The sequence below is a fragment of the Urtica dioica genome, chromosome 4, assembly GCF_054948205.1.
Source record: "Urtica dioica subsp. dioica isolate 48M chromosome 4, U.dioica_male_clone48M_v1_H2, whole genome shotgun sequence".
NCBI classification, from domain to species: Eukaryota; Viridiplantae; Streptophyta; class Magnoliopsida; order Rosales; family Urticaceae; genus Urtica; species Urtica dioica.
Window position 1 is genome coordinate 10,193,374 of NC_142759.1, and position 23,213 is coordinate 10,216,586.

Sequence of the window (23,213 nt, forward strand, 5' to 3'; positions counted from 1 at the left end):
AGAAAAAAAAATAAGTCATTATATTTAGAGGTGTCTTAGTCAAATTATACTTATATTCCAAATTTATTATACTTTCCTTTTATTTATATAATTACTATGTTTTGTTTTTATCGAAATATAATTTCAATGTTTTTATGTATCAGGAAATATAATATCTATGTTATTGGCATATAGAAAACGAAATTACCTAATCAAACAAGTTTGGTTGCTTCAGACGGAAAATCAATGGTTAAGATTACATCTATGCTTTATTCCAGGAATCGTACGGTCAGATGCTTTGGGGTAAATGATTCTTATGATGCGGTCGTGGCAGCGTATATAAAATCCAAGACTGTTTGAGTTTCTTCTGTCTCTGTCTTTACACACCTTCGTCTTCTATTTCTCTCCTCTGACTAAGAAGAACACAGAGAGAGTATTTCCTACATTCTCTTTGTTTATCGTTTTCTCGCCGCAGATCTTTTTTTTCCTCTCTTTCTAGAGTCATCAGATCAGCTATCGCTCGACTTCCGATGAGCTTACAGTGACTCGGACTCTACGCGACGGAGGGATCGTCGCCGAAGAATCTCCGCCTAGGGTTCCGCCATGGGACAGTGCTATGGGAAAACCACTCCAGCGACGGAGGCAGAGCCGGACGTCGTGATCACCGAGACGGCTACGGCCAACGATCAGCCTCCGACGCCGGTGTGGAGATTCGGCGCCAAGAACGCGAGCCCGAGCCCGTGGCCAAGTCCGTACCCTCGCGGAGGGGCTTCCGCGGCTGCTAGTCCGCTCCCGGCGGGGGTTTCGCCGTCACCGGCGAGGTCGTCGACGCCGGGGAGGTTTTTCAAGCGGAGGTTTGCGCCGCCATCTCCGGCGAAACACATAAAGGCGTCGTTGGCGAAGCGGCTCGGGACTCGGCGGCCGAAGGATGGGCCGATCCCCGAGGAAGGTGGAGAGGAAGCTGAGCAGAGGCTTGACAAGGCTTTCGGTTACAGTAAAAACATCGGAGCGAAGTACGAGCTTGGCGCGGAGGTTGGCCGAGGGCATTTCGGTCATACTTGCTCCGCCAAGGGGAAGAAAGGAGACCTCAAGGACCAGTCTTTTGCCGTCAAGATCATTTCCAAAGCCAAGGTTCCAAATGCACTCGCTTTTTTTTTTATTTCTTTAATTATTTATTATGTGTTTTGGATTCTTGTGTAGACGAATTAGGATTTTCTTTTTTGTTTTCTTTCTCGAAGACCTTATTTTGTTGTTATTTGCTAGTTTGTGTCTTCAGAAATCGAGCCAGAAACAAACAAGAGCGCATATACTTGTTTATTCGTGGATGGTTTATGTTTGTGTTGTAGAAATTACGAATTTTTGTTTTCTCACAACACTTGTTTGCTATTTGGAATAATCTGAATTTCCATGTTCATGGTATGGCATTAGGCATATTTAACGGCCAAATAGCAAGGACATTTGTGAACAAAAAAATAAAAATAAAAATTTAACGCTGCAGATGACTACGGCTATCGCCATCGAAGATGTACGGCGAGAAGTGAAGATCTTGAAAGGTTTATCCGGGCACAGACATCTAGTTAAATTCTATGATGCATATGAAGACAGCAACAATGTGTATATAGTAATGGAGTGAGTATTCTCTTGTTCTTTACCTATAAGTTTGAACCAAAAAAAAAAAAAAATAACAGAGAAAATCTTTTATAAATTTCTTGGCCATTGAAATTTTACATTCTTGACTAGGTTTCTATTATATTAGTTAAAACCGGTTCCAATTGTTACCATCTGCTTGCTGAGGTTTTGTAAAGTCATCTGCATTTCCAATCACCTCATAATGCATTTCTCTCTCTCTCTCTCTCTCTCTCTCTCTCTCTCTCTCTCAGGTTGTGTGAAGGTGGAGAACTTCTTGACAGGATTCTATTGAGGTAGTAGTTATTGTATCTCTTGTGTGTATGTGATATTGGTTTGTTATGAATCGTAACATGTTCAAATTGCTTGCCTGTCTTGCAGAGGAGGAAAGTATACAGAGGAAGACGCTAAACTTATAGTGACACAGATCTTAAGTGTAGTTGCATTTTGTCATCTACAAGGTGTTGTCCACCGTGACTTGAAGCCAGAGGTTTTGTTCTTTCTAAACTTGCCAAATTTCGAACTCGCTAAATCTTACCGCCGTCGCATATTTGTGTATGAATAGTGCAACGTTGCAATAATGGTCTATGTCTTACATTTTTACCAGAATTTTCTTTTCACTTCCAAAAGCGAAGATGCTGATATGAAGCTCATTGATTTTGGTCTTTCTGATTTCACCAAACCAGGTGATTGTTCATATCGTATTTTTAATTCGTATAACTTATTCTGCTGTAGTAACAGCATGCTATACCGCGTGGATACGATCATCTTTCCCTCTTTTTGTTTACGTGAATCGTAACACAGATCAAAGACTTAATGATATTGTTGGAAGCGCATACTATGTTGCACCAGAAGTCCTGCACAGATCATATAGCCTTGAAGCAGATATATGGAGCGTTGGTGTGATCGCATATATCCTCCTATGTGGAAGCCGTCCATTCTGGGCTAGGACTGAATCGGGTATTTTCCGAACAGTACTCAGAGCTGATCCAAGTTTTGACGAGTTGCCCTGGCCTTCTATCTCTCGAGAAGCGAAGGACTTTGTAAAGAGGCTTCTGAACAAGGATTACAGAAAAAGAATGACTGCTGTACAAGCTCTAAGTAATTCTCTCTCCTTTTCTTCTTTATATCTTTTAGCATTGATAAAATGTTTAGCACTCGTTTCAGTTTGTGTGATTTTCTGTGTCGGGCTTTGTATGGTCTTTGCTGTGCATTTCTAAAGCATAGAGTTGAACGATTCCGCTCCATATTATCCTGATCGACTATTTCCTGCCTTGCAAGCCTAACAAACACTTGTTATTTGCAGCCCATCCATGGTTGCGAAATGACGATCACCCTATTCCTTTGGATATATTAATATTTAAGTTAGTCAAGGTGTATCTTCATGCTACTCCCTTCAAACGTGCAGCCCTAAAGGTATCCCTGTCACTTAACTGAAATACTATTTGAAAAGCATAACCACATTTGAAAAGGCTTACCCTAAAAAGTATTATTTTCCTTATATTATTATTATTATTATTATTATTATTATTATTATTATTATGCTTATGTTTCGACTATTACAGGCTCTTTCAAAAGCCCTGACAGAGGATGAGCTAATATATCTTAAAGCACAGTTCAATCTTTTGGAACCCGATGTAGAGGGACGCATCTCTCTCCACAATTTTAAAATGGTGATTACTCATCCTAGTTTGTTTGTTTTTTGTTTCAATGTTGATGGTTTAAAATCTTGCCACATTATGTGTTACTGTTACATGCAAATTTTATGTTTAGGGAATTTAAATTTTGCAGGCACTTCTGCAAAACTCAACGGACGCCATGAGAGAATCAAGGGTTCTTGATGTCGTGAGCGCGGTAAGTGTTTTCAATTATGATACTTTAAAACTGTAATTTCATACTTATCATCATCAAGTTTCCTAATCCCTGGGACTGTTTCTTTTCTTTTTTTTTTTCTTTTTTTTTTTTGCTGTTATAAATTTTCCCTTTTCCTTGAAACCTTGAGTAATGCTATTTGACATCGTGTATTTGAATAACAAAACCTCCAAGTCTGATCATTCTTCATAGATTTATGTGCAGAACCATGAGACCCTTCAATCACGCAATCTCAGTTGATTTTATTTTTATTTGAATTTGGCATATGCCCATTTGACCAATTTTTGGATAATCTCAATTTCAGATGGAACCACTTGCATATAGAAAGATGGAGTTCGAAGAGTTTTGTGCGGCGGCAATTAGCACCCACCAATTAGAAGCTGTGGAATCGTGGGAGCAGATTGCCTCAACTGCTTTTCAACATTTTGAGCTTGAGGGTAACCGAGCTATATCTGTCGAAGAATTGGCTCGGGTATGAGTAACATTATTTTTATTTTTGTTTCCTTTTTTGTGAGCCAACAAATTACAAATCATAATCATTCCATCTTTTGGCTACACAGGAGTTAAATCTTGGTCCTGCGGCTTATTCAGTCCTCAGAGAGTGGATCAGAAACTCCGATGGAAAGCTTAGTTTGGTGGGATATACAAAGTACTTGCATGGTGTGACTATTCGTGGCACAAACACAAGACAACGTTAGCGTTCTCATTGTTTTTTACTTCCTTGCATATAATTTCTTGGAATTGCGAGTTTCTGTCGTGCTCCGGGTTTTTTTTTTTTGCCATATTTATTCTAGGATCTGAGGCTTACAGATGTGGCAAGGAAAGGCGATGTGAATGAACATTTAGTCGAGTGAAATCTTAAGGTCGAGTCAATTTTTGGGTGAATACGTCTATTTTGCTCAATAAAAGAGGATTGAGCGCAAATAGTATCAAACTGATTAGCTTTTATCAAAAGTCATGAAGAATTTAGTTGCTTAGAAGTTAGAATCGCATATTCTTTTGGTTTTTATATGAAAGCGCACTTTACTAGTTTTTTCCATTCTCCTTTCCCTTTCTAATACACTGCTTTCCGCCTAAGATATGCAGGTCGTTAAGGGTCGTTTTAAGTATTTTAAAATTTTAATAAAAAAAATTCAAAACAAAGCCCTCCGTTAAGATGTTTTACACTACGATAAATATATTTAGGTCCAATTTAAAGGTTTATGCAGTTTATTTTTGCTAGTTTATCCGTAAATGTTTTTAAAATTTGTGTAATTTATAATGTTTACTTTTCTATTTTAAAAATATTTATAGATCAAAGTACAAATTTTAGATGATAATTTTAGACATTTTAAAAATATTTGTGCACAGAAATAAAAAAAAACTCAGGGTCACAATGTTTTTTATTTTTGAAAAGATGGAATGCAAGGGGTTTTACATGATTAAAAAAAAAAAGAGAATATGAGAGATTTTTGTGTCATTTAATTAAAAGGTGAGGGTTTTTTATTGCCCCACTTAGTTATAATAGAAAAAAAAAAGTTTTATTGTTTCAGACCCTGAATTGGTGAATTATTGTTGTTAATAAGGCCGGGTCGCGCGTGGGCTAAGCATCTCGGGCTTTTTTTAGAGGTTTCGGGCTGACTTAATTCTTTTTGGGAAGGGAAATGGCCATAAGTACTACCACTTTTCATAATTTGGACCAAAATATGAAAATCCATGTTTTGGACAAGAATAGTAGTTGGTCAGCTGAGGAAGTACAATTTTGCCCTTTTATAAACATACCCACACCACACACACACGTGAAAACTAATAAATTGATAATAAATAAAAAAAAACAAATTCTCCCCAGTCTCTCTACATTCCCGCTCTCTCTCTCTCCTAACTTTCTGGCGAAATCGACGCTATAACCACCGCCCGAGTTCCTGCAAGTCCGGCCAAAACTCGCTCCGTCGCGAGCCGCCCTCTGCCTCCGACGCACGACTCCGATCTCGATCAGCCCAGTCCGAGCCAATCTTCGCGTGAACTCTGACCGGAAAGAGGAGAATCGCGAGCTCCGAGCCTCTCTTTTCTTCGCCGCGTGACTCGGTTGAGACAAAAGAGACGCGAGCTCCACCGACTCCAGACCAAAGAAAAGCCATCAGAGAAGCTTTTGAAGAAGCTCCGACGAGCATGAGAACATCCGCCGAGCCAGAGGAGACCGCCGAACCGAGAGATCGACCGAGAAAGGATTGGAGGAACTCTGAAATTGTTTTTTTTTTTGTATTGTCGGAGCTGACATACAAGTCTACAATTTCATTTATTGTAGACATACAAGTCTACAATTTCATTTATTGTAGACATACAAGTCTACAATTTCATTTATTGTAGACTTCTATGTCTACAATAAATGAAGTTGTAGACTTGTATGTCTATAATTTCAGACGTTGTAAACTTGTATATCAGCTATATCAGCTCCGACAATACCAAAAAAAAAACCATTTTTTACCAAAACACACGAACGAACCCACGAATATGAAACCCAGAAACACGAATGAAACCCATAAACATGAAACCCATAAATAAACACGAACGAAACACGAAACCCGTACGTCAACAACGAAACACATACAAAAAAACAAACACGAACGAAACCCACCCAGAAATTCCCAGATTTCGTTCGCCAACATGAAGTCTACAACTTCATTTATTGTAGACATAGAAGTCTACAATAAATGAAATTGTAGACTTGTATGTCTACAATAAATGAAATTGTAGACTTGTATGTCAGCTCCGACAATACAAAAAAAAACCATTTTTTACCCAAACACACGAACGAATCCATAAATATGAAACTCAAAAACAGGAATGAAACCCATAAACATGAAACCCAGAAATAAACACGAACGAAACACGAAACCCGTACGTCAACAACGAAACTCATACAAAAAAACAAACACGAACGAAACCCACCCAGAAATTCCCAGATTTCGTTCGCCTACATGAAGAGATAAAGTTTACCTCTTCGGCGACGACGACGGCGGACAAACCACACTGGCGACGACAAACAGAAAAAGGCAAGCTTTTTTTTTTTTTTACCTTAAATGAACGAGAGAAGAAAAAAGAGGAGAAAGATAGAGCTTTGAAACAATGAACAAGGAGAGAGAGAGAGAGAGAGAGAGAGAGAGAGAGAGAGAGAGAGAGAGAGAGCTGAGAGCACGTTTAATGGAAATGAACAAAATAAAAAACCAAAGGGCACTTAAGACTTTTCCTATATGGTTAGGTAGTATTTTTGTCCAAAAACAATGACCACAACATTTTGGTCAAAAGTATCAAAAAGACTACTATCTAAGGCCATTTCCCTTTTGGGAATAGGCTCGGGCCGAACTAGGCTTGTTGAAGGGCTTGGACTGGGTTTCGGATATAGGCCCTCAAGCCCGGACTCGGCCCGGGCCCTCAAAAAAGCCCAATCCGGACCCGGTCTGGGCCCTAATTAGCCTCGATCTTATTAAATAAAATAAATATTTTATTTTATTTTTGTTTAAAATTTATTTATTTTTTATTTAAAAAGTACTTTAGACACATATATTCAATTTTATTATTAATGATATAAACGATTTTGACTAATTTTTTGTTGTTGTTTTGATTAAAAGTGTATATTTTGAGTTTTAGAAAATATTTATTTATTATTTTTATGATTATAGTTTAGAAATTTTAATGCCCAGTTTAGGTCCTTTTCAAGCCTGGGACCGGCTCTGAAAAGATCAATGGCTTGGTCCTGGGTTAGACCTAAGGTCCTACTCCTATGCGCTGCCTGCAACTAACCCAGATGGTGCCCTCCATTCCTTGAATCCCTCCACGAATACGTGTAAAATTAAAGTACGTTTGGGACAATCCCACACGACAATGTTAAACAGCGTTAGTATTTTACATGTGGTCTGAGACCACGTCATCATCTTGTCAATTTCACTAATGTAATTGATGATTGTTGTCTTCACGACCTTGGTCAATCCCATGACACAGTTACTTGGTTCTGAATAAATGGCAACGAAGTGATCCTTGAACGCCTCGATCGTTTCCTGACCACCCCCTCCTGGATATCGATCTATCCTCATGCTCCGGTTCACCATTTGGAATTATGAAACTCGGATCATATACGCTGATTGTGCTCTATATAAATCAGGGAATCAAATGCCGGAGAATTTCCACGATTTTCGCCGGGAAATTCATTTCTGGCGAGTCAACGGACGTCGAAAGTCAAATATGTCGTTTCGTCGTCGTTTTTCGCCGATTTTCGTCGTTTTTTTTTATTTTTTGTCGTTTTCGTCTATTTTCGTCGTTTGTCGTTTTAACTGTCGTTTTTTTTGCTGTCGTTTTTCTTTTTTGTGTCGTTTTTTTGGCTGTTGTCGTTTTTTTTTTTTTTTTTGTCTCATAGTCTAAGTGGACATTTTTATAAATATATGTGTTTATAATAACCTCTATTTATAAATTATAATATCACACATAGTCTAATATATAATATCACACATTTAAAGATTATATATAATATCCAATTCTATTATATTTAATATCACACATACTATGAGACAATTCTAATACATAATATCACACATTTATAAATTATATATATTAAATATTATTAATAGCACACATTTATAAAATATTATATATATATATAGACAATTTTCTATTCAATAAGATTATATACATAATGTATTTTCTTTATATATGTTTAAAAATTGAAAAATATATGTATGTATTACATGTATATATTTTAAATATATTTTACCACATTTTTTCCGTTCGGTTTTCCATCGGCACGTCGGTTTTTCATGGAAAACGGCATTTGAAAACGGCATTTCACTTGCCATTTTCCATATTTTTCCATTCGATTTTCCATCGACATGACGATTTCCGTAAATCAGGAACCTTGAAACGGCAACGAAAACGGCATTTTTTCCTTGATATAAACAATATGTGTAATCAGTTTTAGAGTGCCAATATTCGACATTGCCATTTTCATCATGAAGAACCTTGGGCAAACGATCTAGATTATAATCAGATTGTCTAAAGTGCCTCCATTGTCCAATCTAGTTCGTTCCCAGTCATGAAGTACATGCTGTCCATTTGCGAAGCAGCCTTTCGTACTTGGAATCGCGAGAGATATTGGGTCTTACTAAACTCCATCAAATCTCAAAAAAAAAAGAAAAAAAAAGAAAGAAAGAAGTTAATATAGAAGGTTTTTTGTGATGTTTTTTTTTTATTAATTTTTCCCAATAGAATAATAAAAGGAATAAAATATGAGCAGTGACGGAGCCACGTACAGAGTACGGTGGGTTGATTCCCCCTCATTTAAAAAATTACAAATTTTAACCTAAATTTTTATATTTTTTTAAAATATTTTTAGCTCAATTTATACGATTTTGTTTTCAATTTTTTTCAAATATGACCCCTCTGACTTTAATTCCCAGCGCCGCAACTTAAAATTTATTCTGTGAAGCACACTTAAAATTTGTCCAATGGAACATATATATATATATATATATATATATATATATATATATATATATATATATATATATATAACATAGATAATAAACACAACCTCTCTCCCAACTTTTATCCTCAGGCCGCCACGTGGCGACACGTGGCGGCCTTTTTTTTTTTTTTTTTTTGCCTTTGTGCGTTTCAGATTTTTTTTTTTTGCCCTGTGCCTTTTCGGTTGGGTTTTTTTTTTTTTTTTTTTTTTTTTCTTATTTCTTATTTCTTTTTTCTTTGCCTTATTTTTGTTTTTGTTTTTGTTTTTTTTAGTTCTTTAATATTTTGTAATTTTTTTTTTATTTATATTGGCTTTTTTTCTCCCTCTTTCATCAATATATTTTGTATAAATTTTTTTTTATGTATTTTATAATCAAAATTACTGATACTATCAATAACATACATTATTTTTATAACATAGATAATAAATGCAACCTCTCCCCCAACTGTTATCTTCAGGCCGCCACGTGGCGCCTTTTTTTTTTTTTTTTTTGCCTTTGTGCGTTTCAGTTTTTTTTTTTTTTTTTGCCCTGTGCCTTTTCGGTTGGGGTTTTTTTTTTTTTTTTTTTTTTTTCTTATTTCTTATTTCTTTTTCCTTTGCCTTATTTTTGTTTTTGTTTTTGTTTTTTTTAGTTCTTTAATATTTTGTAATTTTTTTTTATTTATATTGGCTTTTTTTCTCCCTCTTTCATCAATATATTTTGTATAAATTTTTTTTTTATGTATTTTATAATCAAAATTACTGATACTATCAATAACATACATTATTTTTATAACATAGATAATAAATGCAACCTCTCCCCCAACTTTTATCTTCAGGCCGCCACGTGGCGCCTTTTTTTTTTTTTTTTTTTGCCCTGTCTCTTTCGGTTTTTTTTTTTTTTTTTTGCCTCTGTGCGTTTCAGTTTTTTTCTTTTTTCTTTTTTCTTTTTTCTTTGCCTTTATTTTTGTTTTTGTTTTTTTTTTTTAGTTTTTAAATATTTTGTAAATTTTTTTTTATTTATATTGGTTTTTTTGCTCCCTCTTTCATCAATATATTTTGTATAATTTTTTTTTATGTATTTTATAATCAAAATTGCTGATACTATCAATAACATACATTATTTTGACTGTATATTAGTTTTATATTTTCATTATTAAATTCTATTTCTTTTTCTCTTTGATATTTATTTCCCTTCACCTTATATGTGTCTTCATATTTCATTGGAAAGCGAACGTACGTCTTATTTATCAATGAAAGCCTAATCGATATGCAAAATAAATTTTTTACATTTTCTTATTCGTTCATTATTTTTAAGGGTTTTTCTTAATTATACTATATCGTTTTTTTTAGGTTTTTTTCAATCTCTTTTGTAAATTTTTTTTTTTTTTTATGTATATTGTTTTTTTTCTCCCTCTCTCGTCAATATATTTTGTATAATTTTTTTTATGTATTTTATAATTATAATTACAGATACTATATTATACTATATCAATAACATACATTATTTTGACTGTATGTTAGTTTTATATTTTCTTTATTAAATTCTATTTTTTTTCTCTCTTTGATATTTATTTCTTTTCACCTTATATGTGTCTCCATATTTAATTGAAAAGCGAACGCAGGTCTTATTTACCCAAGAAAATCTAATCGATGTACAAAATAAATTTTTTACATTTTATTATTCGTTCATGATTTTTAAGGTTTTTTTCTTAATTATACTATATCATTTTTTTTTAGTTTTTTTTAATCTATTTTGTAAAAAAAAAAATTAATGTATATTATTTTTTTTTCTCTCTCTCTCATCAATATATTTTTTATAATTTTTTTTATGTATTTTATAATCATAATTACTGATACTATATTATACTATATCACTAGGACAAAAATCGTCATCCGGTGCGACGATTGTCGCACCGAATACTTCATATGTCGCACCTAAAAGTTTATTAGGTGCGACGGCGTCGCACCGGATAACCCGTAGCAAAAGGCATTGGGTGCGACATGTCGCACCTAATAAGTACACCTTTAGGTGCGACACTTTCAGGTGCGACAATGTCGCACCTAATGCCTAAGCTATTTTCCTGCCAAATTTATTAAAATTGGCGGGTATATTCATATCAGGTGCGACAATGTCGCACCTAATACCCTTCCCGCCATTATATTTGGTGCGACATGTCGCACCGAATAGGTTATTTTAATTAAAAAAAATTCACAAAATTATAAATTAGAAAAAAAAATCAAAATTCATCTATAATTACATAAAAATTAATTAACAACATGTGTAAATTAGAAATGAAAATAAAATTCTTTATTAAAAATACAAATCCGATTCCAAACAGGGATAACGAAGATTGGATTTCTGGAAATATTTCTTAATCAAGTCTGACTTACAAAGTCTGAAACGCAGCCTTAAATACACAACAAAAGAAACCCAACAGTTGGGGAAAACCAAAAGACAACAACCGAAATTAAACACATAATTAACACAAAACATTAAACGCGAATTAAGTGCAGTAAATGACATTTTAAGGAGCCGAAAAATTGTTGCCGACAGACTCGAAAAGCGTTCCATGTAGATAATGTCCGTAGCTTCGAAACGAATGGCGCCAATAGTAAAACTAATGCTCGAGTCAACCGGTGCGCCCCCTCAAAGTCGCGCGTGCTTGGACCGTTTCTCAAATCGTTCCAAAATGTCAAAGAGTGTTCGATGTGCAATTTAAAAAATTTCAATTTCAATTAAGTTAACTAATTAAATCACATAAACATTTCAATTTCAATTTCAATTCAAATAATTACGATAATCTAAAACTAAACTAAATTAAACATTTCAATTCAACTTAACTAACGTAATTACTAAGTAACAATCACATAAATATTTCAATTCAAATAATTACGATAATCTAAAACTAAACTAAATTAAACATTCCAATTCAACTTCACATAAACTTAACGAATTAACCTCACCAATCCAAAATCTCACCAATCCAAAATCTCTAACCAATCTAATCAAAACATGATTTTTAATCCTTACCCAAGCATTAAGAACCAAACGTTTCAAAAAAAAAATCAAATCCAAAATCAATTCCTAAACCACATGGCCAACAAAACAAATTCCGAGACCAAAACATCAACGAGGGGAACCCATACCTCGTCGTGGGGGTCGGGCTCAGCTGAGGCGCGCGGCTCGGGTCGGGTATGCGCCGGTTGGGGCGGGGGGCTGGTGCAGGCGGCGGGGCGGGGGAGGCTGGTCACGGTCGGCGGGGCGCGGGGCTGGCTGAGAGAGAGAGAGAGAGAGAGAGACAGAGTGAGATTGAGAGACGGTGAGACAGAGAGAGAGAGAGAGGGGGACGTACCGGAGCGAGCGGGGGATGGTGCAGGTGGCGGGACGGGGCAGGCTGGTCACGGCCGGCGGGCGCGGGCGGGGCGGGGGGCTGGCTGAGAGAGAGAGCGACAGAGTGAGATTGAGAGACGGTGAGACAGAGAGAGAGAGAGGAGGACGTACCAGAGAGAGAGTCGGATCACGAGAGACGAGGCGTGGGGTTGAGAGAGACGAGTCGAGGTCGAGTTGCAGAGAAGCTCGGGTTGAGAGAAGAGTGAATGAGAAGAAGAGGCTCGGGTTTAAAAACCCTAAGACTATTGGGTGCGACATTGTCGCACCTAATAATCATATTAGGTGCAACATTGTCGCACCCAATATGAAATCCCAGATCCAAAAAATTTCGGAGGGATTTGGCGGACAACTTTAAATTTAAAACCCATTGGGTGCGCGACATTTGTCGCACCTAACGGTATTAGGTGCGACATTTGTCGCACCTAAAGGTATTAGGTGCGAGAATTTCATATTAGGTGCGACAATGTCGCACCGAATAACACTAAACATTAGCGAAATTTTTAGTCATCCGGATGAGTATCCGGTGCGACATGTCGCACCGAATATGGGCTTAGGTGCGACATTTAGATGCGACATGTCGCACCTAATACCCTTCCGCACCAGAAATGTGAATTTGTATCTATAACATACATTATTTTGAGGGTATGTTAGTTTTATATTTCCTTTATCAAATTATCTTTCTTTTTATCTTTGATATTTATTTACTTTCACCTTATATGTGTCTCCATATTCCATTAGAAAGTGAACGCAAGTCTTATTTACCCATGAAAGTCTAATCAATGTACAAAATAAATTTTTCACATTTATTATTCGTTCAGGATTTTTAAGAGTTTTTTCTTAATCGTCGATTTCTTTGGTGCCCATTGTTTACGATTCTTGATAGCACAAATTAACCTCTACAAATTTTACTTGATATATATATCCAAAGTGAAGTGAACCTAAAGTTTAGCAAATGTGACGCGACGTACGCATATTTTTCACCGGTTTTAAAATTGAGTGTGGCACGTAAGTTGATACGTTTATGAACAATTTGCAAGTTCATAGTTGGCGTCCGGTGAATGGACCAAACTGTAGATGGTTATGATGAGTCGCACCCTCGCTTTTATTTGCTTTCTCTCCTGAGTGCGATGAAGCTAAGATATATGAAATCTTTCCCATTTTATTGACACACTGGGATTTGTCTGCCCCAACTAACCACTATAATTGTCCGGTTGACATATCGCATTTTAAACCAATTTTTTTAAAAAGGTTCATCAAATAATTCTCAATAAGCAGGCTCTCTGCCATCGTATTCATGATGTTTTGAAAAAGCTATTTACTCCATCATCAATTATCTCCAATTCGATAGAATTTCAGATTTGATTGGAAAATGTAAATACATGGCTACCAAGAAAAGAGAAATAAGGAATGCGAAATGAAGCTTTGAAATTGTTCGAGCAAGTATTATTTAGATTGAAGTCTTCATAATAGACACGAAGCCAGAAAGGTCCAAGGGGGCTATAACTCTCCCTTAAGTTATTTATTTTGCACTTTTTGCTAGATTTTTAATTTTTTATTCTAGATTTACAAGTCAACCCCATCAAACTTTTTTTTTTATTATTAAAGGAGATTAGGCCAATCAATGTTATTGTTACCTAAAGCTTTGTTTAGTAGGAATGAGAGAAAAATGAGTGGATTGATTAAATAAGAGGGAAGAGAAAGGAATGGTAAGTGATGGATTATAAATTTTTAAAAAGTTGTTTAGTATATATAGTGTGAGGAAAGATTAGAATCCATCTTTTGTTTGTTATAGTAGAGATGAATGATTGGTGTTTTGCATATTAAAATTACTAAATTGTCATTATATTTGTATAATAATTAGAATATTAAATGTTATATTTGTAATTTTCTTTCATTTTTGTGTCCATCATTCACAATCATTTCAATTTAGAATGGATTGTTTTGTGTGGATCCCACAGAAAAGAATCTCTCTTAATCCTTGTTTTCTTTATTCTCTACCAAACAAGAGAATGAATTTATTTCCATAGAAAAATCATCCATGTGTCAATCCATCATTCTATTTTTCCTCCTACCAAACAAGAGAATGAACTTATTTCCATAGAAAAATCATCCACGTGTCAATCCATCCTTCTATTTTTCCTCCTACCAAACAAGGCCTTAACGCCCACATTTACTGTAAGCATAATAATCACAAGTCAATCCTAGTTATACATACATGTAACAGTCAAACGGCATAGTTTTAACAAAAAATTAGCTATATAAGCCACCTAAACCGTAGGATTTGTGAATTAGCCAACCTTTGGTAAATACTCCGTAAATAGCCACTGTGCATACGTGGCAGCTTATTAACTTCTTCTTTTTTTACATTTTTGCCTTATTCATTTCGGCCACCTGTTTTAAATTAGGCAATTTTTTTTTAAAAAAAATTTGAATCAAATATGAAACCGATTAGGAAGTTTCAATTTGAATAACCAGCGAAAATTCAAAAATTTAACCGCTTGCTTAATTTGAATTAGTTTCTATTTTCGGAAATAGAAAGTAAATTGATTCCCGAATATTTTCCTGTTAATTAGCGATCCATTTCCAGTCCCCAAACCGATTATCCATTTCGTTTTTTTAAAAAAAAAAGAATGTCAAAACTCGCATCCAGTCTAACCCTATGCCCAAAATAAAGCAAACAAAAGCAATTCTTTTTCGGTGACAAAGAAAATGTTGTCGCATGCAATAAAATAGTTCATGCATACCTTGTTTTTTTTGTTATTTGGCCATCGGTTGTGATATCGGTCTTAGATCTTTAAACGCCGGTTAGATTTCTCGTTTGATGTCGAATCGCCGCTTAGAGTTTCTTTCCATTTTTTTTTATTGTGTATTCAATCGGGTTACGTGTGATGGTTTAATTTTGGTGTAAATGAATATCCCTCGATATCCACGCGAGTAGTTAAGGCCGAAATTTGATTTCCTTTTTTAATTAATGGGCTAATAATATCGGGCGGGAAACGGCTGTGACATAAGTGTCTTTTCGTCTATTGTAAATAGGTGGCTATGACTATTTACAACACATTAACGAAAGGTGGACTATTTTAGAAAACCACTATAGCGCTATGACTATATAGGTTAATAACCCTAGTTTTAACCACAAAAAGATAGATATGTCTAATGGCAATAGTCGCTAGCTGCTATTCAATATTTGATAATGAAAACACCGTTCATATAGATAATCAAAATGAGGCATGGATTTAATTCCATAAAACTCAATCCAAATCGATCGCCTAGTTTTGAAATTTTAGTATAGTCACCAAATTTGTATGCACAATTAAACTTCAAAAATGATGTTCAATGATGCGGTGTCCACCAGACATGATGGGTTCCACTTGTGTGGGCGTCATCAACGCGCTGATGAACATCAATCCTCAAAAAATTTGGGCGGTCGGAATAGAACATTACCAAAATTTTGTTATGTATGGTACAAAAATTCTGAATTCTGTTATGGTACTATTTACGGACACATGCCTTTTACTCTTTTTTTTTTTTTTTTTTTTTTTTTTTTTTTTTTTAACTTATCATTGGGATAGACTTGCAATTTTTTATTTGACAGATAGAAAATATGTAAGAATAATAATTTTATAGCTACGAAGCGTTATATCCAGATAAATAAATGAATAATTTAGAAGAGGTGGGACACAACATCTATAAATTTTAGTGCAGTGGGAATAGAGATATGTAATTTAATTTGTATTTTCTGTCACTTGGATAATTAGTTTGCCATAATATAATTAAGCAAGTTGATTTCTTGTTCAGCTAATCTCTCTCATGTTGAAAGTATTAATTTGGTGGCGAGTTGCGTTCTAAAAAAATACGAATTTATTATTTGCTGATAGATCAATTGTCATTGTCTGAGTCTATTGTGACAAAATATCTAACCATAATTGATGAAACAAAATATCGTGCCCAAAGACAAATTCAATAATATTTGCATCAGCGAAAGAATTCATCAATGTAACCTTTTAAATGATATTGTGCACCTATTCTTCAAGCAAAATAAATATATATATATATATATATATATATATATATATATGTGTATACTATATTATTATTATATATATAGCAAAACCCACTTTTTATATTCATGCTACAGTAACTCCTTTTTTTTTAAATTTCCAAAAATACCTATTTAAGTTTTAAAATTACATCTGTAACCGCATAACAAAATTCCAAAAAACAACTTTAAAAAACGAAAATTCCAGAAACAACTCTAAAAAGCGAAAATTCCAAAAATAATCTAAAAATGAAAATATCCTAAACTAACTTTAAAACGATAACAGTTATTAACCGATTAATAGTTTTATAATTCAAATTACTTATGATCAGTACAATTATTGAAAACTAATGAACATATAAGTAATGATGTTGATTAATCATAATTTTTGCGTTGCTAAAAAAAATCGTGTTCATAATTACAACTTACTAAAAAGCGAAAATTCCAAAAATAATCTAAAAATGAAAATTCCCTAAACTAACTTTAAAATGATAACAATTATTAACCGATTAATAGTTTTATAATTCAAATTACTTATGATCAGTACAATTATTGAAAACTAATGAACATATAAGTAATGATGTTGATTAATCATAATTTTTGCGTTGCTAAAAAAAATCGTGTTCATAATTACAACTTACTAAAAAGCGAAAATTCCAAAAATAATCTAAAAATGAAAATTCCCTAAACTAACTTTAAAACGATAACAATTATTAACCGATTAATAGTTTTATAATTCAAATTACTTATGATCAGTACAATTATTGAAAACTAATGAACATATAAGTAATGATGTTGATTAATCATAATTTTTACGTTGCTAAAAAAAATTGTGTATCTGAGTTATTATTTAATTAAAATGGTTTAAATATATATTAAAAAGTGGTAAAAGAAATGCTAACTTTTACGTATGATAAGTGATAACCAACAATTGCAAACCGTTCACATTATTATCTAAATTAAAATTTATCAAGCCTCCCGGGCAACGCCGGAACCTATTTCTTGTATATATATATATAGTAATAATCTTTTGCAGTGAGACAGTTACGTAATAAGAAATTATGTAGAGGCTCACTGACAGTCTGACAAAGTACTAAAAAATAACTACGATGAGAACTGGCCAACAAAGGCCCACAAGTGCTGGCCCTCAGTCTGAGCCTTGAATTTCCAAGCTCTGAGACGTAAGAGATTTCTATCTAACTTAAATGAATAAAAGAATAAAAATAGAAATACCTTGCCGATTTTAAACGGCTTGTTATTATGTTGAAAGAAAGAAAGAAAAAAAAAATCATTTTTCGGGGTTCAAGTTTAACTGAGAAAAATCACAAGACGTGGTGTTCATGCATGAACACACCTGCTTTGGCACTCCCTTTGACTTTTCTCTATTATTAACCTTTTTTTTTCTGAAACACACATACATACATATATATATATATATATATATATATATTATTTATTTAGACTTTATTCCATGAATTTTAAGAAATAATCTTTGATGATATGATGTTAGTCGAGATAAAAAGTGTAAAGTATATTTGATATTTATTGCCATAGTTAGGAAAGCATTATTAATGCTAATAATCCTTTTGACTAACATTTATAGTAGTACATAAACACTAAAGACAATAAGTAGTAAACGAGCAAAATTTAAGGTTCGTGTATATACATTGAAAGCTCTTGTATTTATATACACATACATTGCTTAAAATAAAAAGAAGCGAAAGTGGAAATAGGTTTGAATATATAGTTATATACGCATAGCTGTTGACTAATTCAAAGAGGTAGTGAAGATATGTGTATTTAATGTTCAGATTCCATCGTGAAATCCTCTTTCGGCGTCACCAAACTCATCAAGCGAAAGCAATTACCTTTTTCTAAGCAATCCCCTTACTATTAGGGCCTTCCTATTATACCGTCCTTTACGCCATCAAAATTCGATTATATAAAAAGCAAACAAAAATAACATAAAAAGAAAAGGCAAAACCAAAAGGAACAACTAATTAATAATAACACCACGGTTTCATCGAAATTACAAAGCAAAGATTTTTAGTTTTTCTTGCTTTCACCGGTCACCAAGCCAACAACACACAACTTTTGTCGTCATCATATAAAATCCTTAAAAGAAAAAGAAAAAGAAATTGAGATCTGTTCTTGTCAAGCTCTGAAGCAACCCAAGTGGTGGTGGTGTTGGTGGTGGTGGTGATTGTGGTGGTGGTGGTGGTGGTGGAGACCGAGGGCGTTTTCTTGGTCGATCAAGGCTCGGACGCAACGAAACTGCTCCACGTGGCAGGGGATGGAGATCGGACCGCTGTGATTAAATCCGTACACGTCCTCGGCTTCCTTGAGGAGGTCGAGGAAGAGAGGGTGGTTGAAGTACATGACCGGGACCACGAATCTCTGCTGTTCCTCTCCTTCGCTCCCCACCTTTATTGCCGTGCACCCCTTTGGCACGTCTCGAATCTTCGCCTCCTTCTTGTTGCTACTGCTCTTCATTTTCGCCTTCTAATAAACAAAGACTCGCTCGCACACACACACGGAGAGAGAAATGGTATATTGGGAATATATAAAATAAAAGAGAGTAGCTTAAGAATATGGCCAAGGATCTTCTTGGTTGATGAATAGGGCTTTTTGTGAAGAAGATGAAGAAGAAGAAGGAAAGAGTGGTGGATTGGTCGTCATGGTTGACAAAATACAAATACCGAACGCATAACAACACCCAACGGGAAACAAAAGAATATAGGGTGGTTTGGTTTTATAGAGAGAGAAAGAGGAGAGAGAGAGAGAGAGAGAGGAAGAAGAAGGTTTTTTTTTATTTATTTAATTTTTTTTTTTCATGTGGTACTATACGATTACTTGATACTGTTTCTTGTTTTCTACGGAGCGTAGTGGGATTTTATATTGGAGGACTATCTCTATATATTATATTATCGTGATCGTCAACTCTTCTATGTAACCCAATCAGATGGGAATTAGGATAGAGGTTTTGTGGTGGTGGGTCTGGAATTTAAATTGCCTTTTGTTTACTTGTGTTGTGTGACTCCTACTTTTTGTTATTGTGTCTATGCACCCAAGGAAACAAAATCGTAAAGACACAATCTGTATCAATCACAAGATATTTTTTTAAATATGCGATTTTAAGATTTATAACGGACTACGTCTATATACAGCATGCATGATGACATTGGTACCGGTTTTAAAATGAATGTATGGATTGTTACAAAGATATTGTCGAACGCTATTTTGAACAATTATATTAGAGGAGGGTTATAACCACAAAAATTCGCTCTTTTTGCATATTTTAATACGACACGGTTCACGTACGATTGAAATGTTAAAAAGCCTGGAGTGGAATATTTTGTCGTCCAAGTCTGCATACAAGTAGGGTTTGTTATGCTTTGTTTTTTTCGAATTTGTTACGATAAATAAATTCGAAAAAAATATGAGTTTTAAACCGAAATAGAGAGTGACGTTTCCAGATATAAATCTTGTGAGTAAAGACTAATTTATTTTTCTGCAAAAGGAAGACTTTAGATAATCTAAAAGGATATTCGTCACCGGAACGATTGATAATCACTAAAAGAAAGTGAATATATTTACTTTTATGTTTGTATTGAAATTCGAAACAAATGAACGGAGAGGGAGGTTTTGAGCAGTGAAGGCATGCATGTTGGGGTGTAAATAATGTGGCGAGCAGAGCTAAACACGTGTACGGTTAATGAAGAAGATAATGTCACGTGGCACATAGCGGACAGCTGACGTGTCATATGTAAGCAAACATATATTCTTGTCACATCCAATAGTAGACCTTGAACGTGTCTATGTGGACGTCATTTATATTATATATGTATTATTATGATTTATCATTTTTGTATATATATATATATATTACTATTATTATATACAACAACGGAATGTGTCTTCCCTTCTGTATACGTGTAATGGAAGTGACAAACATTCTCCTATGGAAAATGTCCATTTTTTTATATGAAATTGTCGAAAAAAAAAAAATTGAAGGAAAATTGTCAATTTGGTATACATCCTAAATATCGCTCTTTCGTGTGGAGTGGTCATCTCACCATTTCTAAATTATAAGAATAGCGTTTAATTCAGTTTTTCTGTACCTTTTTATTTTTGGTATACCACTGTGCTCCTACTAAGATTGTTTATACTTTATACGTGGTAATATGTTAACTGAACTCATACTATGTAATATTTATTTCTTTGTTTTCTTTTCGATATTAGAAATACAAAATTTGCTAAGTTGAATCAGAGCCAAATATTTAGGTTTTTTTTTCTTGAACGGTGAGCCATATCCCCAATAAACTCAGCGCTTGAGGCAAACGTTAGCTTTATCTTTGTTGGGTCAGGCCCAAGCATGGCTTAGAGTTAGAGGGCTATTGGCCCAAATGAACTAAAAAAAAGAGTGAAAATTGTATGTGGTAGTACGGTTTTGAAATTTATCGTAAGCATAGTGTGTCTAAATAAAATAAAATAATAATTATTGTTTTTTTTACATGTGGATTGACAACCAATTTTCAAACCGTTCATCTAGTGTATGACAATTTTTCCTAATCCAGAGTTCCAGACGAATCTAAAATTTGTAAAATAGTCTTAAACAGTTTGGTCTAATTTCAAAGCTGAACAAATACAAGTACATTGGTAAATTTAATAGCGTGAGAAACCATACGACACATCAAACCAAGATAAACACAAATGAAAAAAATGAAAAAAAGCCAAAGCATCAATATCAATCAATCCAAAGCCGCGATCTTCATGAGTTTGATCCAAGAGGGCCGGGTAGAGATGTTGCCCCACCACTCCTTAACGTTCATTTTCGACGAAATGAGGTGTCCCATCTTAGCTTCATCGATAAGATACCTAATTCCGGGGAGATGGGTGAGATCCGCAAGCGTAAAGGACTCACCGGCTAGGTATTTGACATGACCCAACCTCTCGTTATATATGTCAAGGACTTTGCTAAGTTTCTCCTCACAACTTGCCACCAATTTTTGGTCCACTGAATGGTCCTTAGTAATGCTCGGTAGGATAATCAGCTGCATCACGAGAGTGTAAATTAGACCATTGAAGTTGTTTGCTTCGATCTCAAGCCATTGGTCCACTATGGCCCTCTCCTCTGCGGTAGACCCCAGTAGATCGTTTCCGCGTTTTTCATGCTTTGATGCGTAGTATTTGATTATAGCCCTAGACTCTGAAAAAAAAAAAGAAAAAAAAAAAAGAAATTTAAGATCTTACTTTAGGTTGATATGTTGGACCCATTGTTTCTGAAGCACACAACGTGGGTTTGTACGTGTGAAACAATTATGGCCCAAGTGTATTAATACCCATTAGTTTAATAATAAATAAGATAAATTCTATTGGTTAATAAATAAAAGATAATTTCCCTATTATATCCTGATGGTGGGTATATATAAAGGTAACTCTTGGGATTGGTCATATCTCAACCCATAACGTAATTTTACTGAACCATCAAAAGAAAGCTGTTAAAACCTAAATGGGTCAGGAGAGAGAAATCAATCCTGATGATTAACCGCTTCCGTCGTCGCCGTCACGCTCTCGTCATGGATCAAGGTATGTTCTCTTTATTTTTTATTGTCTGTGAAAATCATCTAGTTTCTAAGATTTTGGTTATTATGTTTGATTCAATTATTAGGGTTTTAAATTGCATATTATGATTTATGCTTACATGATACACGAAAGCAATGCGAGAGTAAAAATTCAAGCCTATAAATTTTGTCATTGTTTTCTTGCTGAAGATAATGAACAATTTATATCAGCACTGAGTGTAAATATTACAATTACTATAATATGCCAAAGTGTATAAAAAAAACGTTAGGACCAATATCCATATGCGGGAACAAATATGATATAATATTGCTCTCTAAAGACCAAAATACAAAAAAAAAAAAAAAAACGCACATGCAAATCTCTCCTTCTTTTTTTTTTTTTTTTTTTTTAATGTCGAACACACACGATAAACATATTGCACAATTTATTGAGCAACATCTAACACATAATTGGAAAAGTAAGGAGTTTTTTTTTTTTTTTTTTTTTTTTTTTTTTGTCACATGTATATATGTCCAAAAATATATTCACTGCTAATTAGCTTGCCATCAAAACGTTAATTTCTTACCGAAAAGCCTGAAATCCCCGTCTTCTATGACTGGAACTTGGCCAAAAGGCTGTACGACAAAAAAAAAAAAAAGCTGTTAAAAAAAGTCTAATACAATGGTTGATTAAAGTTAAGAAAAAGACATCAATCTATCGAAATAAAAAAAAAACAATCAAAAACAAAATTTGACATGTCAATAATCCAACAATTTTTTTGAATTACATCTAACACGACAAAAATAAAAGAAAAATTAAAGATTAAAACCTGCAAGGCTAGGAAGTTTGGTTGCTTGTGCTCTCCGGAGGGGAGATCAACATTCACAATCTCGAACTCAACCTCTTTCTCTATAAAGCAACAAAGCACTCTCTGCGTGCAAGCTGACTTGAGCGAACCATACACTTTGACCACCATTTTTTATACTCTTTAATCACCTATTATTTCTCCAATTCATGTCGGGTATATGTATACATGTAAATGTAATTACACGTGGACGTGGTGATGGTGGTTGTCACTGACTCTATCGTTTTTGCATGGGTAATTTTGTTGGTTACACATCTAGTCAATAGCTGCGTGAACACGTGGTGGTTGTCACTCTACTCTTTGCCAAAAATCCCCAAATATTGTGTGAAAATAATTACCCCGAGTACAGAGCTTTCCGAGCCATCAAGGTAACAAACAAAACCCCTTTAATTTGAAATTT

General features: G+C 34.4%; 3 protein-coding genes across 4 annotated transcripts; 1 reads left to right on the plus strand and 2 right to left on the minus strand.

Annotated features, from left to right (window-relative positions):
• Positions 1 to 345: 345 nt before the first annotated feature.
• Positions 346 to 4,509, plus strand: LOC149400274 (CDPK-related kinase 3). 2 transcript variants are annotated; one of them, XM_089611668.1, is made up of 11 exons: positions 346 to 1,110; positions 1,478 to 1,608; positions 1,860 to 1,901; positions 1,987 to 2,095; positions 2,213 to 2,291; positions 2,410 to 2,706; positions 2,912 to 3,021; positions 3,171 to 3,278; positions 3,397 to 3,459; positions 3,782 to 3,949; positions 4,038 to 4,509. In XM_089611668.1, the coding sequence occupies exons 1-11, from the start codon at positions 583 to 585 to the stop codon at positions 4,173 to 4,175; spliced, it is 1,773 nt and encodes a 590-aa protein (XP_089467794.1). In that variant the 5' UTR covers positions 346 to 582; the 3' UTR covers positions 4,176 to 4,509. The 2 variants fall into 2 exon arrangements, with proteins under 2 accessions (XP_089467794.1, XP_089467796.1); XM_089611670.1 differs by lacking the exon at positions 3,171 to 3,278.
• A 13,853-nt stretch (positions 4,510 to 18,362) lies between these two features.
• On the minus strand, positions 18,363 to 19,439 carry LOC149400275 (SAUR-like auxin-responsive protein family). Its single transcript, XM_089610296.1, has one exon. The coding sequence runs from the start codon at positions 18,874 to 18,876 to the stop codon at positions 18,538 to 18,540; it is 339 nt and encodes a 112-aa protein (XP_089466422.1). The 5' UTR covers positions 18,877 to 19,439; the 3' UTR covers positions 18,363 to 18,537.
• A 1,507-nt stretch (positions 19,440 to 20,946) lies between these two features.
• Positions 20,947 to 22,966, minus strand: LOC149400276 (glutathione S-transferase F11-like). The gene is made up of 3 exons (XM_089613113.1): positions 22,778 to 22,966; positions 22,535 to 22,583; positions 20,947 to 21,592 (listed from the first exon to the last, which is right to left on the minus strand). Exons 1-3 carry the CDS (start codon positions 22,922 to 22,924, stop codon positions 21,135 to 21,137), a joined length of 654 nt encoding a protein of 217 aa, XP_089469239.1. The 5' UTR covers positions 22,925 to 22,966; the 3' UTR covers positions 20,947 to 21,134.
• Between the last annotated feature and the right edge of the window lie 247 nt (positions 22,967 to 23,213).